Here is a 26,008-nt window from a genome sequence, read left to right as displayed (position 1 = left end):
GAAGAGTGGGGTAATTGGCCGGATACAACTGGGGAGAAAAAGGAAGGGGAAAAAGAAAAATATATATATAATAACATAAAAAAGAAAGTAGTTCATCATGGCGTGGTTCTTGCCCAGTATGATTACATTGACGGCTGTTATTTTGTTGTTAATACACTATTTTGTTTTTCTCATTCAACTTTTTGTTAAGTCATTTTTTTTAATTTTTTTTTATTTATTGTATGTTTGAGAATGGGACACAAACTGTCTTGAATTAGTGTTTGACAGTAAAAGGTTCCTGTCAGTAAACACTCAGACAGCAAGAGTTAGGAATGGTACTCAGCCCTGGTCTGACAACATCCACTGACTAAAAGCTGAACGGGACCGTTGGTCAAAAGACAAATGAATAAAACATCTCGAGTGATTTCATTTAACACAGTGTTTCCATTCGTTTGTGTATCTGAGTGACATCATCACTCCAGGGAAGACAACAAAGCTCCGCCCCTCTCGAATCACCAAAAAGGTAAAACCAGGAAACAGATGTCGTCATTCTTCCTCTCCTCACTGGTGAAGCACACACACACTGAGAGACAGACGACAAGATTCACCTACAGACCAAACCCCCCACTTCCACTGAGGGAGACAGCCTGTCTGTCCACAGCTACAGGAGGGAATACTGGACCAGGCTGGGACTGACACCTGCTGCTGACTGGACTCACTGGACGGGAATGAACCAAGGAGTGAGGTCTGTACACTGAAATGTTCGAAACTTTGCCGAATAGAATAAGTATTAAGAGCATTTCGGGGTGCAGACCTCACTCGTGTGTTCTATGTTTTGCGATTTTTGTGTTGCACCCTGATATTTTTCTCTGGATATGAGCACACCTGGTCCTCTTCTGAAGCTTTACAAGAACCACCACTCAAAGTGAAACTAACCTTCAGATCGTTGTAGAGGAGGGAGTGGTACTACAGCTGTCTGGTTTCGTGTTTGACCGGTCTAACAAGTTTAACTTCAGATTCACTCTGAGAGAAAATGGCTTCCCGCCCATCACTTCCAGAAGAGGATCTCTCCTGTCCTCTGTGTCATGACATCTTTAAAGATCCTGTAGTGCTGTCATGTAGCCACAGCTTCTGTAAAGACTGTCTACAGAAATGGTGGCGAGACAAACCATTACGGGAGTGTCCACTTTGTAAGAGAAGATCTTCGAAGAGTGAACCACCTTGTAGTTTGGCGTTAAAGAACCTGTGTGAGGCCTTCTTAAAGGACAGCAGTCACAGAGCTGCAGCAGAGTCCGAGACTCTCTGCAGTCTGCATGCTGAGAAACTCAAACTCTTCTGTCTGGACCATCAGCAGCCAATGTGTGTCGTCTGTCTACACTCAAAAATACACACCGACCACAGAATCGGACCCATCGGTGAAGCTGCAGTGGATCACAGGGAGGAACTCCAGAAATCACTGAAGCCCTTACAGGAGAAGTTAAAGGATTTAGATGAAGCTAAAAGAAACTTTGACCAAACAACAAAACACATTAAGGTCCAGGCCCAGAACACAGAGAGGCAGATTAAAGAGGAGTTTAAGAAACTTCACCAGTTTCTACAAGAGGAAGAGGAAGCAAGGATTACTGCAGTGAGGGAGGAAGAGGAGCAGAAGTGTCAGATGATGAAGGAGAAGATTGAGGGGCTGAACAGAGAGATAGCAGGCCTCTCAGACACAGTTGAAGCCATAGAGAAGGAACTGGGATCTGAAGACATCTGATTCCTGCAGAACTACAAGACTACAGTGAAAAGAGCCCAGAGCACACTGCCAGATGTTCCACAGCTGGTCTCAGGAGCACTGATAGACGTGGCCAAACACCTGGGCAACCTGAGCTTCACAGTCTGGAACAAGATGAAGGAGATGGTGACCTACACTCCTGTGATTCTGGACCCAAACACTGCTGATCCAATTCTAATCCTGTCTGAGGATCTGACCAGTGTGAGACGTGGAGAGAGACAGCAGCTTCCAGAAAACCCAGAGAGGTTTAACAGGTACTCTGTCCTGGGCTCTGAGGGTTTTAATTCAGGAACTCACTGCTGGGATGTTGAGGTTGGAGAAAGTTCAGGCTGGGCACTGGGTGTGATGGAAGAGGCTGTCCAGAGGAAGACAGACGAAAGACGTAGAGCCTGGAGGATATGGTTCTTTTTAGGTAAATACTCAGCAGCATCTCCATCAAGAAAAGACACTGTTCTCTCAGTGAGACTGAAGCCTCAGTGGATCAGAGTGAAGTTGGACTGGAACAGATTAACTCTGTCATTCTCTGATCCTGATACCAACACACACATACACACCTTCACACACACTTTTACTGAAAGGCTGTTTCCAGTTATAGATCCTTGGGATGCAGACTGTATGAAGGTGTTACCAGTGAAGGTCTTTGTAAAACTGGAACAATAGAAACAGAGATTATGATGGTGAAAACGGACTTGAAGTGATGTAACAATTTGTGTGTGAATATATATATGTGTGTGTGTGTGTGTGTATGAAGTATATAAGTATATATTTATAGTATATACGTATAAGTATACATTATTATTACTGTATAGGGTAAAATAATCACATGTATACTGCTGTTATTATATCAGTGTATATTGATCCATGTTTCTACAAACTGTTAGTAATTCCTAAAACAAAGACCTCGTGTGTTTCCAACCAGTCATTTGGCTGAACTGTGTGTACATGTAGTGTCTTTACACCTCCCACACCAGCCTTCCTCTCTAAAATGATCCGGATCCCAGACTAGTATTCTGACTCAGTCACAGACTAACACCAACATAACTCACCCCGTCCTGTTCACAGATGTGAGGTAGGACTCAACTCCTGCTGCAGGATTTTACTGTAGTCACTCTTGTGGTGGATGTACACACCATTGAAATCCGGTTTCAGACTGATGTGGTTCACGTCTTTACCTCTCCTCGTCTCCAATTTAACTCATAACGTCTGTAATAGTATTGTTTGCTTGGTGATTTTCAACAGTTGTTATAATAAAACAAGATGAAAAAAACAGGATGGTGTTATAATCTGGAGGGTTTTTTGGGGGGGGGGTAATTTCATTTCTAAAAAAAAACATGTACTTAATTAGTCTTGATAATTATCTTAATGATTTGTTGCAGCAGACTGTGTAGCACTTGTGTGTGCATTGTTTTGTACTGAAATACAAGTGCAGCATTAGGCCACGTATGTTAAACAGCTTGGACTGACAGGACAGGTACACTTTATACTAAGATTTCACTATAAATACATACTGTGGAGTAGGGTCCGGGGAGCAAGACTAGACAGAAGAGAAACCACAGTACTGGGTTCTGTTAGGACCAGAGAGGGGAGCCACTGTTCTGGTCTACCAATTTACAATTTCATTTAGCAGACGCTTTTATCCAAAGCCCCGTACATCCGACAGTAATACAACACAAGCAAGGATCTAGTCAAGAGGCCGCAAGGCAACTAAGTGCCACAAAACTAGGTTCAATTCTGATAGGACATCGGTGTCAACAGGCAGCGCACAAAGACAATGCAAAGGGTGCAGACACGCAGTTTTTTTTACGTCGATACCCTCAGGTGTGGAGGTGTTGGAGAAAGAACTGGGTCTTTAGCTTCTTCTTAAAGATGGAGAGGGACTCGGCGGATTGAATGGAGTTTGGTTACTTGTTCCACCACCGGGGCACTACAGAAGAGAAGAGTCTGGCTAGTGGCTAGGCTCCGCTTCCTGTGTTGTAAAATGGCAGTGTGAACTCTTGTTGGCAGTGGCCTTACCCAGTACCGTCCATCCAGTGTCTTTGTCGACGTCAGCGTCTCATTTATAGTTTTCGCTTGATGGCTGGAAGAACTTGGTCTCGTACATCCTGTGGGCCCAGTGACCACGGCCCTGCCTGGAGCTTTGCCCGAAGAGAAAACAGCGAGGACGTTCTGACAGTTCTTAGTTTGGATATATGTGTTCTTAGTTTGGATATATGTGTTCTTAGTTTGGATATATGTCTTTAGTTTGGATATATGTGTTCTTAGTTTGGATATATGTGTTCTTAGTTTGGATATATGTCTTTAGTTTGGATATATGTGTTCTTAGTTTGGATATATGTGTTCTTAGTTTGGATATATGTGTTCTTAGTTTGGATATATGTGTTTAGTTTGGATATATGTGTTCTCATTTTGGATATATGTGTTTAGTTTGGATATATGTGTTCTTAGTTTGGATATATGTCTTTAGTTTGGATATATGTGTTCTTAGTTTGGATATATGTGTTCCTAGTTTCGATATATGTGTTCTTAGTTTGGATATATGTGTTTAGTTTGGATATATGTGTTCTCAGTTTGGATATATGTGTTTAGTTTGGATATATGTGTTCTTAGTTTGGATATATGTCTTTAGTTTGGATATATGTGTTCTCAGTTTGGATATATGTGTTTAGTTTGGATATACACTACCGTTCAAAAGTTTGGGATCACCCAAACAATTTTGTGTTTTCCATGAAAAGTCACACTTATTCACCACCATATGTTGTGAAATGAATAGAAAATAGAGTCAAGACATTGACAAGGTTAGAAATAATGATTTGTATTTGAAATAAGATTTTTTTTTACATCAAACTTTGCTTTCGTCAAAGAATCCTCCATTTGCAGCAATTACAGCATTGCAGACCTTTGGCATTCTAGCTGTTAATTTGTTGAGGTAATCTGGAGAAATTGCACCCCACGCTTCCAGAAGCAGCTCCCACAAGTTGGATTGGTTGGATGGGCACTTCTTTGAGCAGATTGAGTTTCTGGAGCATCACATTTGTGGGGTCAATTAAACGCTCAAAATGGCCAGAAAAAGAGAACTTTCATCTGAAACTCGACAGTCTATTCTTGTTCTTAGAAATGAAGGCTATTCCATGCGAGAAATTGCTAAGAAATTGAAGATTTCCTACACCGGTGTGTACTACTCCCTTCAGAGGACAGCACAAACAGGCTCTAACCAGAGTAGAAAAAGAAGTGGGAGGCCGCGTTGCACAACTGAGCAAGAAGATAAGTACATTAGAGTCTCTAGTTTGAGAAACAGACGCCTCACAGGTCCCCAACTGGCATCTTCATTAAATAGTACCCGCAAAACACCAGTGTCAAATCTACAGTGAAGAGGCGGCTGCGGGATTCTGGGCTTCAGGGCAGAGTGGCAAAGAAAAAGCCATATCTGAGACTGACCAATAAAAGAAAAAGATTAAGATGGGCAGAAGAACACAGACATTGGACAGAGGAAGACTGGAAAAAAGTGTTGTGGATGGATGAATCCAAGTTTGAGGTGTTTGGATCACAAAGAAGAACGTTTGTGAGACGCAGAACAAATGAAAAGATGCTGGAAGAATGCCTGACGCCATCTGTTAAGCATGGTGGAGGTAATGTGATGGTCTGGGGTTGCTTTGGTGCTGGTAAGGTGGGAGATTTGTACAGGGTAAAAGGGATTCTGAATAAGGAAGGCTATCACTCCATTTTGCAACGCCATGCCATACCCAGTGGACAGCGCTTGATTGGAGCCAATTTCATCCTACAACAGGACAATGACCCTAAACACACCTCCAAATTGTGCAAGAACTATTTAGAGCAGAAGCAGGCAGCTGGTATTCTATCGGTAATGGAGTGGCCAGCGCAGTCACCAGATCTGAACCCCATTGAGCTGTTGTGGGAGCAGCTTGACCATATGGTACGCAAGAAGTGCCCATCCAACCAATCCAACTTGTGGGAGCTGCTTCTGGAAGCGTGGGGTGCAATTTCTCCAGATTACCTCAACAAATTAACAGCTAGAATGCCAAAGGTCTGCAATGCTGTAATTGCTGCAAATGGAGGATTCTTTGACGAAAGCAAAGTTTGATGTAAAAAAATCTTATTTCAAATACAAATCATTATTTCTAACCTTGTCAATGTCTTGACTCTATTTTCTATTCATTTCACAACATATGGTGGTGAATAAGTGTGACTTTTCATGGAAAACACAAAATTGTTTGGGTGATCCCAAACTTTTGAACGGTAGTGTATGTCTTTAGTTTGGATATATGTGTTCTTAGTTTGGATATATGTGTTTAGTTTGGATATATGTGTTCTTAGTTTGGATATATGTGTTTAGTTTGGATTTTCAGTGCATCCGGAAAGTATTCACACCCCTTCACTTTCTCCACATTTTGTTATGTTACAGCCTTATTCCAAAATGGATTAAATTCCTTTTTTTCCTCATCAATCGACACACAATACCCCATAATGACAAAGTCAAAAAGGTTTTGTAGAAATTTTTTGCAAATTTATTAAAAATAAAAAACTGAAATATTTCATGTACATAAGTATTCACACCCTTTGCTATGACACTCAAAATTGAGCTCAGGTTCATCCTGTTTCCACTGATCATCCTTGAGATGTTTCTACATCTTGATCGGAGTCCACCTGTAGTAAATTCAATGGATTGGACATGATTTGGACAACACTACATCGCAATACGTACGTGTCAGAGGACACGTGTTTGCAAGACCAAAATATGTGTATATGGACACGTATTAGTTGCCACTGGGGCCGCAATCCCGTTTTCTGGCCACTCGGGGCGCAACAAAAAGGGCGGACAGCGTCATGGTGGCAGCAGTCCTGCAACCAACATAGTAGATGAATGCGGGAGGTGCGGCAAGACGCAGGACACCGATGAGGGGAAGTGTCCTGCAATGAACAGGAAGTGCAACAACTGTCATAAAAAGGGACATTGGGAGCGTGTATGTCACTCTAAAGCGGTGACAGACGTCACTGAAGAGGTTAAACAGCTGTACTTTCTGGGAGAAGTTGGCAAAGACAGCAGTCAGGAACATTCGCTCCACCATCTTTGTTCAATATTTTTGACATTCTATTGCGTCATGACCATGGTCATGACAGACCTAGTAGGCTACAGGGCGCCCCTAGCGGCATCTGTGAGATACGTGTCAATGAACACGTATAAGTTACTTGCAGAAGCGTGTCCATACACACGTAAAGAGGACGAGACCGGTCTGGATTTGGAAAGGCACACACCTGTCTATATAAGGTCCCACTGTTGACAGTGCATGTCAGAGCAGAAACCGAGCCATGAAGTCAACCTCCGAGACAGGATTGTATCGAGGCACAGATCTGGGGAAAGGTACAAAAAAAATTCAACAGTTTTGAAGGTCCCGAAGAGCACAGTGGTCTCCATCATTCGTAAATGGAAGAAGTTTGGATCCACCAGGACTCTTCCTAGAGCTGGCCGCCCAGCCAAACTGAGCAATCGGGGGAGAAGGGCCTTGGTCAGGGAGGTGACCAAGAACGCGATGGTCACTCTGACAGAGCTCCAGCGTTCCTCTGTGGAGATAGGAGAACCTTCCAGAAGGACAGCCATCTCTGCAGCACTCCACCAATCAGGCCTTTATGGTAGAGTGGCCAGACGGAAGCCTCTGCGCAGTAAAAGGCCCATGACAGCCCGCTTGGAGTTTGCCAGAAAGCACCTAAAGGACTCTCAGACCATGAGAGACAAGATTCTCTGGTCTGATGAAACCAAGATTGATCTCTTTGGCCTGAATGCCAAACGTCACGTCTGGAGGAAACCAGGCACCTCTCATCACCTTGCTAATACCATCCCTACAGTGAAGCATGGTGGTGGCAGCATCATGCTGTGGGGACGTTTTTCAGTGGCAGGAACTGGGAGACTAGTCAGGATCGAGGGAAAGATGAATGGAGCAAAGTACATAGAGATCCTTGATGAAAACCTGCTCCAGAGCGCTCAGGACCTCAGACCGGGGCGAAGGTTTATCTTTCAACACGACAACGACCCTAAGCACCCAGCCAAGACAACGAAGGAGTGGCTTCGGGACAAGTCTGTGAATGTCCTTGAGTGGCCCAGCCAGAGCCCAGACTTGAACCCCATTGAAGATCTCAGGAAAGACCTGAAAATAACTGTGCAGCAATGCTCCCCATCTAACCTTACAGAGCTCGAGAGGATCTGCAGAGAAGAATGGGAGAAATACCCCAAATATAGGTGTGCCAAGCTTGTAGCTTCATACCCAAGAAGACTTGAGGCTGTAATCGCTGCCAAGGGTGCCTCAACCAAGTACTGAGTAAAGGGTGTGAATACTTATGTACATGCAATATTTCAGTTTTTTATTTTTAATAAATTTGCAAAAATTTCTACAAAACCTTTTTCGCTTTGTCATTATGGGGTATTGTGTGTAGATTGATGAGAAAAAAATAAATAAATGTAATCCCTTTTGGAATAAGGTTGTAACATAACAAAATGTGGGGAAAGTGAAGGGGTGTGAATACTTTCCGGATGCACTGTATGTGTTCTTAGTTTGTTTTTATGTGTTCTTAGTTTGGATATATGTGTTCTTAGTTTGGATATATGTGTTTAGTTTGGATATATGTTTTCTAGTTTGGATATATGTGTTCTAGATTGGATATATGTGTTCTAGATTTATATGTGTTCTTGTAGTTCTTGTATAAGTGTTTTTCTCTTTGTGTTGCACTGCTGTGGGATGGGGAAACAATTTTTAGTTTTATTTCATATATGTGAATACATGCAGTCAAATGACAGAGTGTTCGTTATTCCTGACTCATAGTGACTTAGGGCCCCGTTAATCTATATCTTAAAACTTTGTATTTTATGGAAGGTTTTACAAATGTTTTATATTTGATTTTTTTAATATTCTTTATTTTTACTCTAACTTTTTTAATTGTTTCAATTAACAAATATCTCGCTTTCGTTTTGTTCTGATTTCAAGGTTTTATTTTATTTGTTTTGTTTTGTTTTTTCCTTCCTTTTTCTACCCAATTGTATCTTTCCAATCACCCCACTCTTCCGAACCACCCCGGTCTCTGCTCCACCCCCTCTGCCGATCCGGGGAGGGCTGCAGACTACCACATGCCTCCTCCCATACATGTGGAGTCACCAGCCGCTTCTTTTCACCTGACAGTGAGGAGTTTCACCAGGGGGACGTAGTGCGTGGGAGGATCACGGTATTCCCCCCAGTTCCCCACCTGAACAGGCGCCCCTACCGACCGACCAGATGAGGCGCTAGTGCAGCGACCAGGACACATACCCGCTTCCCACCCACAGACACGGTCAGTTGTGCCTGTAGGGACGCCCGACCAAGCCAGAGGTAACACGCGGATTCGAACCGACAATCCCCGTGTTGGTAGGTAACGGAATAGACCACCACACAGGTGGGATGCACCCGGACGTTGATGCAGTGACCGGGACGGCTCGGAAGAGTGGGGTAATTGGCCGGATACAACTGGGGAGAAAAAGGAAGGGGAAAAAGAAAAATATATATATAATAACATAAAAAAGAAAGTAGTTCATCATGGCGTGGTTCTTGCCCAGTATGATTACATTGACGGCTGTTATTTTGTTGTTAATACACTATTTTGTTTTTCTCATTCAACTTTTTGTTAAGTCATTTTTTTTAATTTTTTTTTATTTATTGTATGTTTGAGAATGGGACACAAACTGTCTTGAATTAGTGTTTGACAGTAAAAGGTTCCTGTCAGTAAACACTCAGACAGCAAGAGTTAGGAATGGTACTCAGCCCTGGTCTGACAACATCCACTGACTAAAAGCTGAACGGGACCGTTGGTCAAAAGACAAATGAATAAAACATCTCGAGTGATTTCATTTAACACAGTGTTTCCATTCGTTTGTGTATCTGAGTGACATCATCACTCCAGGGAAGACAACAAAGCTCCGCCCCTCTCGAATCACCAAAAAGGTAAAACCAGGAAACAGATGTCGTCATTCTTCCTCTCCTCACTGGTGAAGCACACACACACTGAGAGACAGACGACAAGATTCACCTACAGACCAAACCCCCCACTTCCACTGAGGGAGACAGCCTGTCTGTCCACAGCTACAGGAGGGAATACTGGACCAGGCTGGGACTGACACCTGCTGCTGACTGGACTCACTGGACGGGAATGAACCAAGGAGTGAGGTCTGTACACTGAAATGTTCGAAACTTTGCCGAATAGAATAAGTATTAAGAGCATTTCGGGGTGCAGACCTCACTCGTGTGTTCTATGTTTTGCGATTTTTGTGTTGCACCCTGATATTTTTCTCTGGATATGAGCACACCTGGTCCTCTTCTGAAGCTTTACAAGAACCACCACTCAAAGTGAAACTAACCTTCAGATCGTTGTAGAGGAGGGAGTGGTACTACAGCTGTCTGGTTTCGTGTTTGACCGGTCTAACAAGTTTAACTTCAGATTCACTCTGAGAGAAAATGGCTTCCCGCCCATCACTTCCAGAAGAGGATCTCTCCTGTCCTCTGTGTCATGACATCTTTAAAGATCCTGTAGTGCTGTCATGTAGCCACAGCTTCTGTAAAGACTGTCTACAGAAATGGTGGCGAGACAAACCATTACGGGAGTGTCCACTTTGTAAGAGAAGATCTTCGAAGAGTGAACCACCTTGTAGTTTGGCGTTAAAGAACCTGTGTGAGGCCTTCTTAAAGGACAGCAGTCACAGAGCTGCAGCAGAGTCCGAGACTCTCTGCAGTCTGCATGCTGAGAAACTCAAACTCTTCTGTCTGGACCATCAGCAGCCAATGTGTGTCGTCTGTCTACACTCAAAAATACACACCGACCACAGAATCGGACCCATCGGTGAAGCTGCAGTGGATCACAGGGAGGAACTCCAGAAATCACTGAAGCCCTTACAGGAGAAGTTAAAGGATTTAGATGAAGCTAAAAGAAACTTTGACCAAACAACAAAACACATTAAGGTCCAGGCCCAGAACACAGAGAGGCAGATCAAAGAGGAGTTTAAGAAACTTCACCAGTTTCTACAAGAGGAAGAAGAAGCAAGGATTACTGCAGTGAGGGAGGAAGAGGAGCAGAAGTGTCAGATGATGAAGGAGAAGATTGAGGCGCTTAACAAAGAGATAGCAGGCCTCTCAGACACAGCTGAAGCCATAGAGAAGGAACTGGGATCTGAAGACATCTCATTCCTGCAGAACTACAAGACTACAGTGAAAAGAGCCCAGAGCACACTGCCAGATGTTCCACAGCTGGTCTCAGGAGCACTGATAGACGTGGCCAAACACCTGGGCAACCTGAGCTTCACAGTCTGGAACAAGATGAAGGAGATAGTCTCCTACACTCCTGTGATTCTGGACCCAAACACTGCTGATCCAATTCTAATCCTGTCTGAGGATCTGACCAGTGTGAGACGTGGAGAGAGACAGCAGCTTCCAGAAAACCCAGAGAGGTTTAACAGGTACTCTGTCCTGGGCTCTGAGGGTTTTAATTCAGGAACTCACTGCTGGGATGTTGAGGTTGGAGAAAGTTCAGGCTGGGCACTGGGTGTGATGGAAGAGGCTGTCCAGAGGAAGACAGACGAAAGACGTAGAGCCTGGAGGATATGGTTCTTTTTAGGTAAATACTCAGCAGTATCTCCATCAAGAAAAGACACTGTTCTCTCAGTGAGACTGAAGCCTCAGTGGATCAGAGTGAAGCTGGACTGGAACAGAGGAACTCTGTCATTCTCTGATCCTGATACCAACACACGCATACACACCTTCACACACACTTTTACTGAAAGGCTGTTTCCAGTTATAGATCCTTGGGATGCAGACTTTATTAAGGTGTTACCAGGGAAGGTCTTCGTAAAACTGGAACAATAGAAATAGAGATTATGATGGTGAAAACTGACTTGAAGTGATGTAACAATTTGTTTGTGAATATATGTGTGTGTGTGTGTGTGTGTGTGTGTGTGTGTGTGTGTATGAAGTATATAAGTATATATTTATAGTATATACATATAAGTATACATTATTATTACTGTATAGGGTAAAATAATCACATGTATACTGCTGTTATTATATCAGTGTATATTGATCCATGTTTCTACAAAGACCTCGTGTGTTTCCAACCAGTCATTTGGCTGAACTGTGTGTACATGTAGTGTCTTTACACCTCCCACACCAGTCTTCCTCTCTAAAATGATCCGGATCCCAGACTAGTATTCTGACTCAGTCACAGACTAACACCAACATAACTCACCCCGTCCTGTTCACAGATGTGAGGTAGGACCCAACTCCTGCTGCAGGATTTTACTGTAGTCCCTCTTGTGGTGGATGTACACACCATTGAAATCCAGTTTTAGACTTTTGTGGTTCACGTCTTTACCTCTCCTCGTCTCCAATTTAACTCATAACTTCGGTAATAGTATTGTTTGCTTGGTGATTTTCAACAGTTGTTATAATAAAACAAGATGAAAAAAGAAGACGGTGTTATAATTTGGAGGTTTTTTTTTGATCACTTCTAAAAAAAAATGTACTTAATTAGTCTTGATAATTATCTTGATGGTTTGTTGCCATCACTGTCCACTAGATTAGAGCCTATGCAAGCTATATGATCTGGAAATCTTCAACTTGGACTGACAGGACAGGTACACTTTATAGTAAGATTTCAGTAACACTGCACACTATGAATACATACTGTGGAGTAGGGTCCGAGGAGCGAGACTAGACAGAAGAGAAACCACAGTACTGGGTTCTGTTAGGACCAGAGAGGGGAGCCACTGTTCTGGACTACCAATTTACAATTTCATTTAGCAGACGCTTTTATCCAAATCCCCGTACATCCAACAGTAATACAACACAAGCAAGGATCTAGTCAGGAGGCCGCAAGGCAACTAAGTGCCACAAAACTAGGTTCAAGTCCGATAGGACATCGGTGTCAACAGGCAGTGCACAAAGACAATGCAAAGGGTGCAGATGTAACGACCCTCACTCGTACAGGTGTTCGTGATAGAGATTCAGACCAGGGGTTCCTAACAGTGGCTTTTATTGCCTGCATTCACAAATAAAACAACAATCCATGAGATTTCTGCTGCAACGCGACTGCATACAAGTCTCCAGCGGAGATGGTCTAGCTCTCTCGTGCATGAGCTACCAAACAATGTTTCTCCTGGCTAACCTCATGCGTTGCATAGCATACTAAACTTACATGGAAATCAAAATGCACAACTCATTAATTTTCATGCAAACAAAAGTACAAAAAAAAACAAACAAAAGGACAGACAGCACTGGCATAGCGCACTGAGTGATTGTATAGTTTTAACATAGGAATTCTTGACTCTTGCAATATTCATAACCAAGTTCCTGCATTCAGGATCTCTCCTGTCCTGTGAGTCATGACATCTTTAAAGATCCTGTCATGCTGTCATGTAGCCACAGCTTCTGTAAAGACAGTCTACAGAAATGGTGGCGAGAGAAACTAATACAGGAGTGTCCACTGTTTGGCTATAGTGAGAGGTGGCTATCCTGAGTTCTTTAAAACATCTGTCCAATCAATCACATAAGTGGGGTTTCACTAATAAACATATCAGTGTTTAACTTGTATGTGTGTAATTACTACTTACTAGGCTATATGCAATATTCTTTCATTCAAAATCACTATTTAAGCATTAATTCGTACACTTTAGAATTAAATTAAAATATCTAGAATTACTTATAACCCTTAAACACTCTTCCACTTTTAAACAGAAAATACTCTTTTTCTTAATGAACTTAAAATATCAAAAGTAGTCATTCACCACAACTGTGTTATAAAAAAGTAGAAAATATTTACTTAGAAAATATTGTTCCGTGTTTAAATGCTTCGTTTTCAAATATCTTTTGAAATCTCCCAGTCAAATGCATTCACATACATACTGAAAACATAAGGGCCCAAGAAAAGAAAATAGCCGGCAATAACCTAGCCTACTTTCACCTACCCAGTTCAAATGATGCAGGCCTGAGTGTAGCTTGTGAACGTTGTAGCCTTACACAAAAGGCTGCTTCACCACGCAGGCAAAAACAAAATGGCTGCTTCACCACGCAGGCAAAAAACAAAATGGCTGCTTCACCACGCAGGCAAAAACAAAATGGCTGCTTCACCACGCAGGCAAAAACAAAATGGCTGCTTCACCACGCAGGCAAAAAACAAAACGGCTGCTTCACCACGCAGGCAAAAACAAAATGGCTGCTTCACCACGCAGGCAAAAAAACAAAAGAACGGTACCTTTACTCAACGGAGTGTAGCCTCAAATACACAAGGTCCAAGGCGGCGGCAGCAGGAGGAGATATGACAAGCAGATTCACTTTGAAGAGAAGACTCACGCAGCTGACGATCTCGGCAAAGTCCACCACTCGGCAACGCTATCCGGCTCCGTCGGGGTCTTTGTTCGCGGTCCGTTTCGCAGTTCCACGAAGGCTTTACTAGTCCAGGTCGCTGGTCGCTAGCTTGTTAGCGAAGTCCATGCAAAAGCACTAGCCACTAAGTCAGCAGCTAACTTAAACTTCTTTCCGTCTTCTTGTGCTGAGTAGTTCACTCAAAACGGACAGAACCATCACCATTACAGTTTACTATAAGAGTCCTGGTTGAACACTTTCACTAAAAATGGTGTCCACATTAACATAACATTTCGTGTTTCCCTTTCCAGCAGACAACACGCTTCTCACGTCTTACTCGTTCGTCTCTCTCTCTCCACTCCCTCGTCTCATACACTGTCTTCCCGTTTCTCTCCTCCACCCACTTCCTTGCCCTTTAACCTCCAATGTGATTGGCTCATTCACCGGAGTTTCAGAAATAAACTAAATTCACAAAACATTTGTGTACCTCTTTCTTCCTATTCTTACAGGCATTTTTAAAGCATTTTCACATATATTATTACACAACAAATATTTAACATTTTTAAATGCTGTATTCAGTAAAACATGAACATTACCCAATATGCATTTCTCTCACTGAGCAAAATCATAACTTCATTGCTGGTCAATGAATCTTAACATTAAAACCGTAAATTCTATTAATTAAACTATGAAACTATTCATTCAAAATGATATCTCATAATAACGAATCCATTTCAACAGGGTTACACACAGAAAATGGCGGCGGGGTTCAAACATGAAACAAACACGCTGCGGGCCTGTGAGCAGGTGGTGCTGAGCTGTCCTTCCTCGGTAATAAGCCTTTACTGGACTCGCAGTCCCGAAGGGCACAAAACGGGTGAGCGGACAACTCCCCAGAACCTCCCACACAAGATGGCTGCTCAGAACTGCGGAGCAATCCGGGGGGCGGTCCGGGAGACCGTCGCCACGGCCGGGACGCCAACCCGTAAATACTACATTATAAGCTCACACGTATTACCGTATATGACACCGTATGCGCGCGTTTGTGTTAGCTAGCAAACGCAACGTGAACTAGCAGTAAGCTATGTTATTAGCTCCGTGCTAAGCCAACGACATTCCGATACTTGGACCAACAAACACACACACGCGGTACAAGTGTACGACACGTCCGTAGTCCCTTACTCACACACACACTTCCTATAGACATTAACGACACACAACATCTAAGTTTTGGCTACCTAAATGTACCTTCTACTGTAGGCAGCCCGTCAGTTTGAGCAGCTCTCTCGTCCACCTCCGCTCCCTCGCGTCTTTTTCTCTTCTCCTCTCGTTTCCCCTCCCCAGCCAATCACATGTCGCGATACCTGCCCACGTGACCTTATCAACCAATAGCCATAAGGGTTGCTGGCGAGCCGTTCACTCAGCGCCATGTTATATTGCTGGGTTCCTGATACCCCTACAAATACTACACCTCCCAGCTATTTTAAACTAGCACTGACATAAAACTGATGATCTCATTTATTAATTTATTTGAATGGCCACACATTTTAACCTCTTGCTTTTTAACTGGTTTCCATGTATTTATAGAGTTATACAATTATTAGGAGGAGTCAGGCTTGGGTTACCCCGGGATTCATATGTATGTTTAGTTTGGAATATGTGTTCTAGTTTTATGTGTTCTATCATTTCTGTATGTGGGGTTTTGTCTGCATTGTGTTGCACTGCTGCGGGCTGGGGAAACCATATTTCCTCTTATTTCATGTACGCAAGTACATGAGACGAAATAACAAACTGTTCCTGATTCCTGATTCATAGTGAGTTAGAGCCCTGTTAATTTATATCTTAAACTTTTCATGAAAGCTTTTACTAATGTTTGATATTTGTGTTTTATACTCTTTATTTGTACTCTAACTTATTTTTTTATTGTTTTGATTAAGAAATTGCTGTCTTCCCTTTTGTTCTTATTTTATTTGTTTTTAGGTTTTTTTCCCCTCTCGGCCAATTACCTCACTCTTCCGAGCCGTCCCGGTCTCTGCTCCACCTCCTCTGCTGATCCGGGGAGGGCTGCAGACTACCACATGCCTCCTCCCATACATGTGGAAAGCTCCGCCCCTCTCGAATCACCAAAAAGGTAAAACCAGGAAACAGGTGTCGTCATTCTTCCTCTCCTCACTGGTGAAGCACACACACACCGAGAGACGGACGACAAGATTCACCTACAGACCAAACCCCCCACTTCCACTGAGGTAGACAGCCTGTCTGTCCACATTACAGGAGGGAATACTGGACCAGGCTGGGACTGACACCTGCTGCTGACTGGACTCACTGGACGGGAATGAACCAAGGAGTGAGGTCTGTACACTGGAATGTTCGAAACGTTGCCGAATAGAATAAGTATTAAGAGCATTTCGGGGTTCAGACTTCACTGCTTTGTTCCAAATTTTGCGATTTTTGTCTTGCACCCTGATATTTTTCTCTGGATATGAGCACAGCTGGTCCTCTTCTGAAGCTTTACAAGAACCACCACTCAGAGTGAAAGTGAAAGTAACCTTCAGATTGTTGTACAGGAGGGAGTGGTACTACACCTGTCTGGGTTCGTGTTTGACTGGTCTAACAAGTTTAACTTCAGATTCACTCTGAGAGAAAATGGCTTCCCGCCGATCACTTCCAGAAGAGGATCTCTCCTGTCCTCTGTGTCAAGACATCTTTAAAGATCCTGTCGTGCTGTCATGTAGCCACAGCTTCTGTAAAGACTGTCTACAGAAATGGTGGCGAGACAAACCATTACGGGAGTGTCCACTTTGTAAGAGAAGATCTTCGAAGAGTGAACCAACTTGTAGTTTGGCATTAAAGAACCTGTGTGAGACCTTCTTAAAGGACAGCAGTCACAGAGCTGCAGCAGAGTCTGAGACTCTCTGCAGTCTGCATGCTGAGAAACTCAAACTCTTCTGTCTGGACCATCAGCAGCCAGTGTGTCTCGTCTGTCTACACTCAAAAATACACACCAACCACAGAATCAGACCCATCGGTGAAGCTGCAATGGATCACAGGGAGCAACTCCAGAAATCACTGAAGCCCTTACAGGGGAAGTTAAAGGATTTAGATGAAGCTAAAAGAAACTTTGACCAAACAACAAAACACATTAAGGTCCAGGCCCAGAACACAGAGAGGCAGATTAAAGAGGAGTTTAAGAAACTTCTTGAGTTTCTACAAGAGGAAGAGGAAGCAAGGATTACTACAGTGAGGGAGGAAGAGGAGCACAAGTGTCAGATGATGAAGGAGAAGATTGAGGGGCTGAACAGAGAGATAGCAGGCCTCTCAGACACAGTTGAAGCCATAGAGAAGGAGCTGGGATCTGAAGACATCTCATTCCTGCAGAACTACAAGGTTACAGTGAAAAGAGCCCAGAGCACACGGCCAGATGTTCCACAGCTGGTCTCAGGAGCACTGATACACGTGGCCAAACACCTGGGCAACCTGAGAGTCACAGTCTGGAACAAGATGAAGGAGATGGTCTCCTGCACTCCTGTGATTCTGGACCCAAACACTGCTCATCCAAATCTAATCCTGTCTGAGGATCTGACCAGTGTGAGACGTGGCGAGAAACAACAGCTTCCAGAAAACCCAGAGAGGTTTAATGGGAACTCTGTCCTGGGCTCTGAGGGTTTTAATTCAGGAACTCACAGCTGGGATGTTGAGGTTGGAGAAAGTTCAAACTGGGCACTGGGTGTGATGGAAGAGTATGTCCAGAGGAAGACACACAGAAGAGGCAGAGTATGGAGGATATGGTTCTATTTAGGTGAATACTTAGCATTACCTCCATCAGGACCAGCCACTATTCTCTCAGTGAGAGTGAAGCCTCAGAGGATCAGAGTGAAGCTGGACTGCAACAGAGGAACTCTGTCATTCTCTGATCCAGAAACCAACACACACATACACACCTTCACACACACTTTTACTAAAAGGCTGTTTCCAGTTATAGATCCTTGGGATGCAGACTGTATGAAGGTGTTACCAGTGAAGGTCTTCGTAAAACTGGAACAATAGAAATAGAGATTATGATGGTGAAAACGGACTTGAAGTGATGTAACAATTTGTGTGTGAATATATATATATATATATATATATATATGTGTGTGTGTGTGTGTGTGTGTGTGTATTAAGTATATAAATATATATCTATAGTATATAAGTATATATTAATACTGTATAGGGTAAAATAATCACATGTATACTGCTGTTATTATATCAGTGTATATTGATCCATGTTTCTACAAACTGTTAGTAATTCCTAAAACATTGACCTCGTGTGTTTCCAACCAGTCATTTGGCTGAACTGTGTGTACATGTAGTGTCTTTACACCTCACACACCAGTCTTCCTCTCTAAAATGATCCGGATCCCAGACTAGTATTCTGACTCAGTCACAGACTAACACCAACATAACTCACCCCGTCCTGTTCACAAATGTGAGGTAGGACTCACCTCCTGCTGCAGGATTTTACTGTAGTCACTCTTGTGGTGGATGTACACACCATTGATTCAAACAAATCCGGTTTCAGACTGATGTGGTTCACGTCTTTACCTCTCCTCGTCTCCAATGTAACTCATAACTTCGGTAATCGTATTGTTTGCTTGGTGATTTTCAACAGTTGTTATAATAAAACAAGATGAAAAAATAAGATGGTGTTATAATCTGGAGGTTTTTTTTATCATTTCTAAAAAAAAATGTACTTAATTAGTGTTGATAATTATCTTGATGGTTTGTTGCCATCACTGTCCACTAGATTAGAGCCTATGCAAGCTATATGATCTGAAAATCTTCAGCTTGGACTGACAGGACAGGTACACTTTATAGTAAGATTTCAGTAACACTGCACACTATAAATACATACTGTGGAGTAGGGTCCGGGGAGCGAGACTAGACAGAAGAGAAACCACCGTACTGGGTTCTGTTAGGACCAGAGAGGGGAGCCACTGTTCTGGACTACCAATTTACAATTTCATTTAGCAGACGCTTTTATCCAAAGTCCCGTACATCCGACAGTAATACAACACAAGCAAGGATCTAGTCAGGAGGCCGCAAGGCAACTAAGTGCCACAAAACTAGGTTCAAGTCCGATAGGACAGAGGTGTCAACAGGCAGTGCACAAACACAATGCAAAGGGTGCAGATGTAATGACCCTCACTCGTGCAGGTGTTCGTGATAGAGATCCAGACCAGGGGTTCCTAACAGTGGCTTTTATTGCCTGCATTCACAAATAAAACAACAATCCATGAGATTTCTGATGCAACGCGACTGCATACAAGTCTCCAGCGGAGATGGTCTAGCTCTCTCGTGCATGAGCTAGCAAACAATGTTTCTCCTGGCTAACCTCATGCGTTGCATAGCATACTAAACTTACATGGAAATCAAAATGCACAACTCATTAATTTTCGTGCCAACAAAAGTACAAACCAAACCAAACAAAAGGACAGACAGCACTGGCATAGCGCACTGAGTGATTGTATAGTTTTAACATAGAAATTCTTGACTCTTGCAATATTCATAACCAAGTTCCTGCATTCAGGATCTCTCCTGTCCTGTGTGTCATGACATCTTTAAAGATCCTGTCATGCTGTCATGTAGCCACAGCTTCTGTAAAGACTGTCTACAGAAATGGTGGCGAGAGAAACTAATACAGGAGTGTCCACTGTTTGGCTATAGTGAGAGGTGGCTATCCTGAGTTCTTTAAAACATCTATCCAATCAATCAAATAAGTGGGGTTTCACTAATAAACATATCAGTGTTTAACTTGTATGTGTGTAATTACTACTTACTAGGCTATATGCAATATTCTTTCATCCAAAATCACTATTTAAGCATTAATTCGTACACTTTAGAATTAAATTAAAATATCTAGAATTACTTGTAACCCTTAAACACTCTTCCACTTTTAAACAGAAAATACTCTTTTTCTTAATTAACTTAAAATATCAAAAGTAGTCATTCACCACAACTGTGTTATAAAAAAGTATAAAATATTTACTTAGAAAATATTGTTCCGTGTTTAAATGCTTCGTTTTCAAATATCTTTTGAAATCTCCCAGTCAAATGCATTCACATACACATTGAAAACATAAGGGCCCAAGAAAAGAAAACAGCCGGCAATAACCTAGCCTACTTTCACCTACCCAGTTCAAATGATGCAGGCCTGAGTGTAGCTTGTGAACGTTGTAGCCTTAAACAAAATGGCTGCTTCACCACGCAGGCAAAAAACAAAATGGCTGCTTCACCACGCAGGCAAAAAACAAAATGGCTGCTTCACCACGCAGGCAAAAAACAAAATGGCTGCTTCACCACGCAGGCAAAAACAAAATGGCTGCTTCACCACGCAGGCAAAAAACAAAATGGCTGCTTCACCACGCAAGCAAAAACAAAATGGCTGCTTCGCCACGCAGGCAAAAACAAAATGGCTGCTACACCACGCAGGCAAAAAAAAAACAAAAGAACGGTACCTTTACTCAACGGCGTGTAGCCTCAAATACACAAGGTCCAAGGCGGCGGCAGCAGGAGGATATGACAAGCAGATTCCCGATGAAGAGAAGATTCACGCAGCTGACGATCTCGGCAAAGTCCACCACTCGGCAACGCTATCCGGCTCCGTCGGGGTCTTTGTTCGCGGTCCGTTTCGCAGTTCCACACAGGCTTTACTAGTCGAGGTCGCTAGCTTGTTAGCGAAGTCCATGCAAAAGCACTAGCCACTAAGTCAGCAGCTAACTTAAACTTCTTTCCGTCTTCTTGTGCGGAGTAGTTCACTCAAAACGGACAGAACCATCACCATTACAGTTTAGTATAAGAGTCCTGGTTGAACACTTTCACTAAAAATGGTGTCCACATTAACATAACATTTCGTGTTTCCCTTTCCAGCAGACAACACGCTTCTCACGTCTTACTCGTTCGTCTCTCTCTCTCCACTCCCTCGTCTCATACACTGTCTTCCCGTTTCTCTCCTCCACCCACTTCCTTGCCCTTTAACCTCCAATGTGATTGGCTCATTCACCGGAGTTTCAGAAATAAACTAAATGCACAAAACATTTGTGTACCTCTTTCTTCCTATTCTTACAGGCATTTTTAAAGCATTTTCACATATATTATTACACAACAAATATTCAACATTTTTAGATGCTGTATTCAGTAAAACATGAACATTACCCAATATGCATTTCTCTCACTGAGCAAACTCATAACTTCATTGCTGGTCAATGAATCTTAACATTAAAACCGTAAATTCTATTTATTAAACTATGAAACTATTTATTCAAAATTATATCTCATAATAACGAATCCATTTCAACAGGGTTACACACAGAAAATGGCGGCGGGGTTCAAACATGAAACAAACACGCTGCGGGCCTGTGAGCAGGTGGTGCTGAGCTGTCCTTCCTCGCTAATAAGCCTTTACTGGACTCGCAGTCCCGAAGGGCACAAAACGGGTGAGCGGACAACTCCCCAGAACCTCCCACACAAGATGGCTGCTCAGAACTGCGGAGCAATCCGGGGGGCGGTCCGGGAGACCGTCGCCACGGCCGGGACGCCAACCCGTAAATACTACATTATAAGCTCACACGTATTACCGTATATGACACCGTATGCGCGCGTTTGTGTTAGCTAGCAAACGCAACGTGAACTAGCAGTAAGCTATGTTATTAGCTCCGTGCTAAGCCAACGACATTCCGATACTTGGACCAACAAACACACACACGCGGTACAAGTGTACGACACGTCCGTAGTCCCTTACTCACACACACACTTCCTATAGACATTAACGACACACAACATCTAAGTTTCGGCTACCTAAATGTACCTTCTACTGTAGGCAGCCCGTCAGTTTGAGCAGCTCTCTCGTCCACCTCCGCTCCCTCGCGTCTTTTTCTCTTCTCCTCTCCCCTCCCCAGCCAATCACATGTCGCGATACCTGCCCACGTGACCTTATCAACCAATAGCCATAAGGGTTGCTGGCGAGCCGTTCACTCAGCGCCATGTTATATTGCTGGGTTCCTGATACCCCTACAAATACTACACCTCCCAGCTATTTTAAACTAGCACTGACATAAAACTGATGATCTCATTTATTAATTTATTTGAATGGCCACACATTTTAACCTCTTGCTTTTTAACTGGTTTCCATGTATTTATAGAGTTATACAATTATTAGGAGGAGTCAGGCTTGGGTTACCCCGGGATTCATATGTATGTTTCGTTTGGAATATGTGTTCTAGTTTTATGTGTTCTATCATTTCTGTATGTGGGGTTTTGTCTGCATTGTGTTGCACTGCTGTGGGCTGGGGAAACCATATTTCCTCTTATTTCATGTACGCAAGTACATGAGACGAAATAACAAACTGTTCCTGATTCCTGATTCATAGTGAGTTAGAGCCCTGTTAATTTATATCTTAAACTTTTCATGAAAGCTTTTACTAATGTTTGATATTTGTGTTTTATACTCTTTATTTGTACTCTAACTTATTTTTTTATTGTTTTGATTAAGAAATTGCTGTCTTCCCTTTTGTTCTTATTTTATTTGTTTTTAGGTTTTTTTCCCCTCTCGGCCAATTACCTCACTCTTCCGAGCCGTCCCGGTCTCTGCTCCACCTCCTCTGCTGATCCGGGGAGGGCTGCAGACTACCACATGGCTCCTCCCATACATGTGGAAAGCTCCGCCCCTCTCGAATCACCAAAAAGGTAAAACCAGGAAACAGGTGTCGTCATTCTTCCTCTCCTCACTGGTGAAGCACACACACACACTGAGAGACAGACGACAAGATTCACCTAGAGACCAAACCCCCCACTTCCACTGAGGTAGACAGCCTGTCTGTCCACATTACAGGAGGGAATACTGGACCAGGCTGGGACTGACACCTGCTGCTGACTGGACTCACTGGACGGGAATGAACCAAGGAGTGAGGTCTGTACACTGGAATGTTCGAAACGTTGCCGAATAGAATAAGTATTAAGAGCATTTCGGGGTTCAGACTTCACTGCTTTGTTCCAAATTTTGCGATTTTTGTGTTGCACCCTGATATTTTTCTCTGGATATGAGCACAGCTGGTCCTCTTCTGAAGCTTTACAAGAACCACCACTCAGAGTGAAAGTGAAAGTAACCTTCAGATTGTTGTACAGGAGGGAGTGGTACTACACCTGTCTGGGTTCGTGTTTGACTGGTCTAACAAGTTTAACTTCAGATTCACTCTGAGAGAAAATGGCTTCCCGCCGATCACTTCCAGAAGAGGATCTCTCCTGTCCTCTGTGTCAAAACATCTTTAAAGATCCTGTCGTGCTGTCATGTAGCCACAGCTTCTGTAAAGACTGTCTACAGAAATGGTGGCGAGACAAACCATTACGGGAGTGTCCACTTTGTAAGAGAAGATCTTCGAAGAGTGAACCAACTTGTAGTTTGGCGTTAAAGAACCTGTGTGAGACCTTCTTAAAGGACAGCAGTCACAGAGCTGCAGCAGAGTCTGAGACTCTCTGCAGTCTGCATGCTGAGAAACTCAAACTCTTCTGCCTGGACCATCAGCAGCCAGTGTGTCTCGTCTGTCTACACTCAAAAATACACACCAACCACAGAATCAGACCCATCGGTGAAGCTGCAATGGATCACAGGGAGCAACTCCAGAAATCACTGAAGCCCTTACAGGGGAAGTTAAAGGATTTAGATGAAGCTAAAAGAAACTTTGACCAAACAACAAAACACATTAAGGTCCAGGCCCAGAACACAGAGAGGCAGATTAAAGAGGAGTTTAAGAAACTTCTTGAGTTTCTACAAGAGGAAGAGGAAGCAAGGATTACTACAGTGAGGGAGGAAGAGGAGCACAAGTGTCAGATGATGAAGGAGAAGATTGAGGGGCTGAACAGAGAGATAGCAGGCCTCTCAGACACAGTTGAAGCCATAGAGAAGGAGCTGGGATCTGAAGACATCTCATTCCTGCAGAACTACAAGGTTACAGTGAAAAGAGCCCAGAGCACACGGCCAGATGTTCCACAGCTGCTCTCAGGAGCACTGATACACGTGGCCAAACACCTGGGCAACCTGAGAGTCACAGTCTGGAACAAGATGAAGGAGATGGTCTCCTGCACTCCTGTGATTCTGGACCCAAACACTGCTCATCCAAATCTAATCCTGTCTGAGGATCTGACCAGTGTGAGACGTGGCGAGAAACAACAGCTTCCAGAAAACCCAGAGAGGTTTAATGGGAACTCTGTCCTGGGCTCTGAGGGTTTTAATTCAGGAACTCACAGCTGGGATGTTGAGGTTGGAGAAAGTTCAAACTGGGCACTGGGTGTGATGGAAGAGTATGTCCAGAGGAAGACACACAGAAGAGGCAGAGTATGGAGGATATGGTTCTATTTAGGTGAATACTTAGCATTACCTCCATCAGGACCAGCCACTATTCTCTCAGTGAGAGTGAAGCCTCAGAGGATCAGAGTGAAGCTGGACTGCAACAGAGGAACTCTGTCATTCTCTGATCCAGAAACCAACACACACATACACACCTTCACACACACTTTTACTAAAAGGCTGTTTCCAGTTATAGATCCTTGGGATGCAGACTGTATGAAGGTGTTACCAGTGAAGGTCTTCGTAAAACTGGAACAATAGAAATAGAGATTATGATGGTGAAAACGGACTTGAAGTGATGTAACAATTTGTGTGTGAATATATATATATATATATGTGTGTGTGTGTGTATTAAGTATATAAATATATATCTATAGTATATAAGTATATATTATTATTACTGTATAGGGTAAAATAATCACATGTATACTGCTGTTATTATATCAGTGTATATTGATCCATGTTTCTACAAACTGTTAGTAATTCCTAAAACATTGACCTCGTGTGTTTCCAACCAGTCATTTGGCTGAACTGTGTGTACATGTAGTGTCTTTACACCTCACACACCAGTCTTCCTCTCTAAAATGATCCGGATCCCAGACTAGTATTCTGACTAAGTCACAGACTAACACCAACATAACTCACCCCGTCCTGTTCACAAATGTGAGGTAGGACTCACCTCCTGCTGCAGGATTTTACTGTAGTCACTCTTGTGGTGGATGTACACACCATTGATTCAAACAAATCCGGTTTCCGACTGATGTGGTTCACGTCTTTACCTCTCCTCGTCTCCAATTTAACTCATAACTTCGGTAATAGTATTGTTTGCTTGGTGATTTTCAACAGTTGTTATAATAAAACAAGATGAAAAAATAAGATGGTGTTATAATCTGGAGGTTTTTTTTGATCATTTCTAAAAAAAAAATGTACTTAATTAGTGTTGATAATTATCTTGATGGTTTGTTGCCATCACTGTCCACTAGATTAGAGCCTATGCAAGCTATATGATCTGAAAATCTTCAGCTTGGACTGACAGGACAGGTACACTTTATAGTAAGATTTCAGTAACACTGCACACTATAAATACATACTGTGGAGTAGGGTCCGGGGAGCGAGACTAGACAGAAGAGAAACCACCGTACTGGGTTCTGTTAGGACCAGAGAGGGGAGCCACTGTTCTGGACTACCAATTTACAATTTCATTTAGCAGACGCTTTTATCCAAAGTCCCGTACATCCGACAGTAATACAACACAAGCAAGGATCTAGTCAGGAGGCCGCAAGGCAACTAAGTGCCACAAAACTAGGTTCAAGTCCGATAGGACAGAGGTGTCAACAGGCAGTGCACAAACACAATGCAAAGGGTGCAGATGTAATGACCCTCACTCGTGCAGGTGTTCGTGATAGAGATCCAGACCAGGGGTTCCTAACAGTGGCTTTTATTGCCTGCATTCACAAATAAAACAACAATCCATGAGATTTCTGATGCAAC

General features: G+C 43.0%; 3 protein-coding genes and 1 pseudogene across 3 annotated transcripts; all 4 read left to right on the top strand.

The window, feature by feature from the left end:
* The first annotated feature begins 1,012 nt into the window (after positions 1 to 1,012).
* On the top strand, positions 1,013 to 2,415 carry LOC130107072 (E3 ubiquitin-protein ligase TRIM39-like; annotated as a pseudogene).
* Positions 2,416 to 10,242: 7,827 nt separating this feature from the next.
* On the top strand, positions 10,243 to 11,643 carry LOC130108449 (E3 ubiquitin-protein ligase TRIM39-like). Its single transcript, XM_056275375.1, has one exon. It carries the CDS (start codon positions 10,243 to 10,245, stop codon positions 11,641 to 11,643), a length of 1,401 nt encoding a protein of 466 aa, XP_056131350.1.
* Positions 11,644 to 16,782: 5,139 nt separating this feature from the next.
* Positions 16,783 to 18,183, top strand: LOC130108450 (E3 ubiquitin-protein ligase TRIM39-like). Its single transcript, XM_056275376.1, has one exon. The coding sequence runs from the start codon at positions 16,783 to 16,785 to the stop codon at positions 18,181 to 18,183; it is 1,401 nt and encodes a 466-aa protein (XP_056131351.1).
* A 5,194-nt stretch (positions 18,184 to 23,377) lies between these two features.
* On the top strand, positions 23,378 to 24,778 carry LOC130107108 (E3 ubiquitin-protein ligase TRIM39-like). Its single transcript, XM_056273522.1, has one exon. It carries the CDS (start codon positions 23,378 to 23,380, stop codon positions 24,776 to 24,778), a length of 1,401 nt encoding a protein of 466 aa, XP_056129497.1.
* Positions 24,779 to 26,008: the final 1,230 nt, after the last annotated feature.

Source organism: Lampris incognitus, chromosome 2, assembly GCF_029633865.1.
Source record: "Lampris incognitus isolate fLamInc1 chromosome 2, fLamInc1.hap2, whole genome shotgun sequence".
NCBI classification, from domain to species: domain Eukaryota; kingdom Metazoa; phylum Chordata; class Actinopteri; order Lampriformes; family Lampridae; genus Lampris; species Lampris incognitus.
This window is presented reverse-complemented; position numbering and strand designations above follow the sequence as displayed.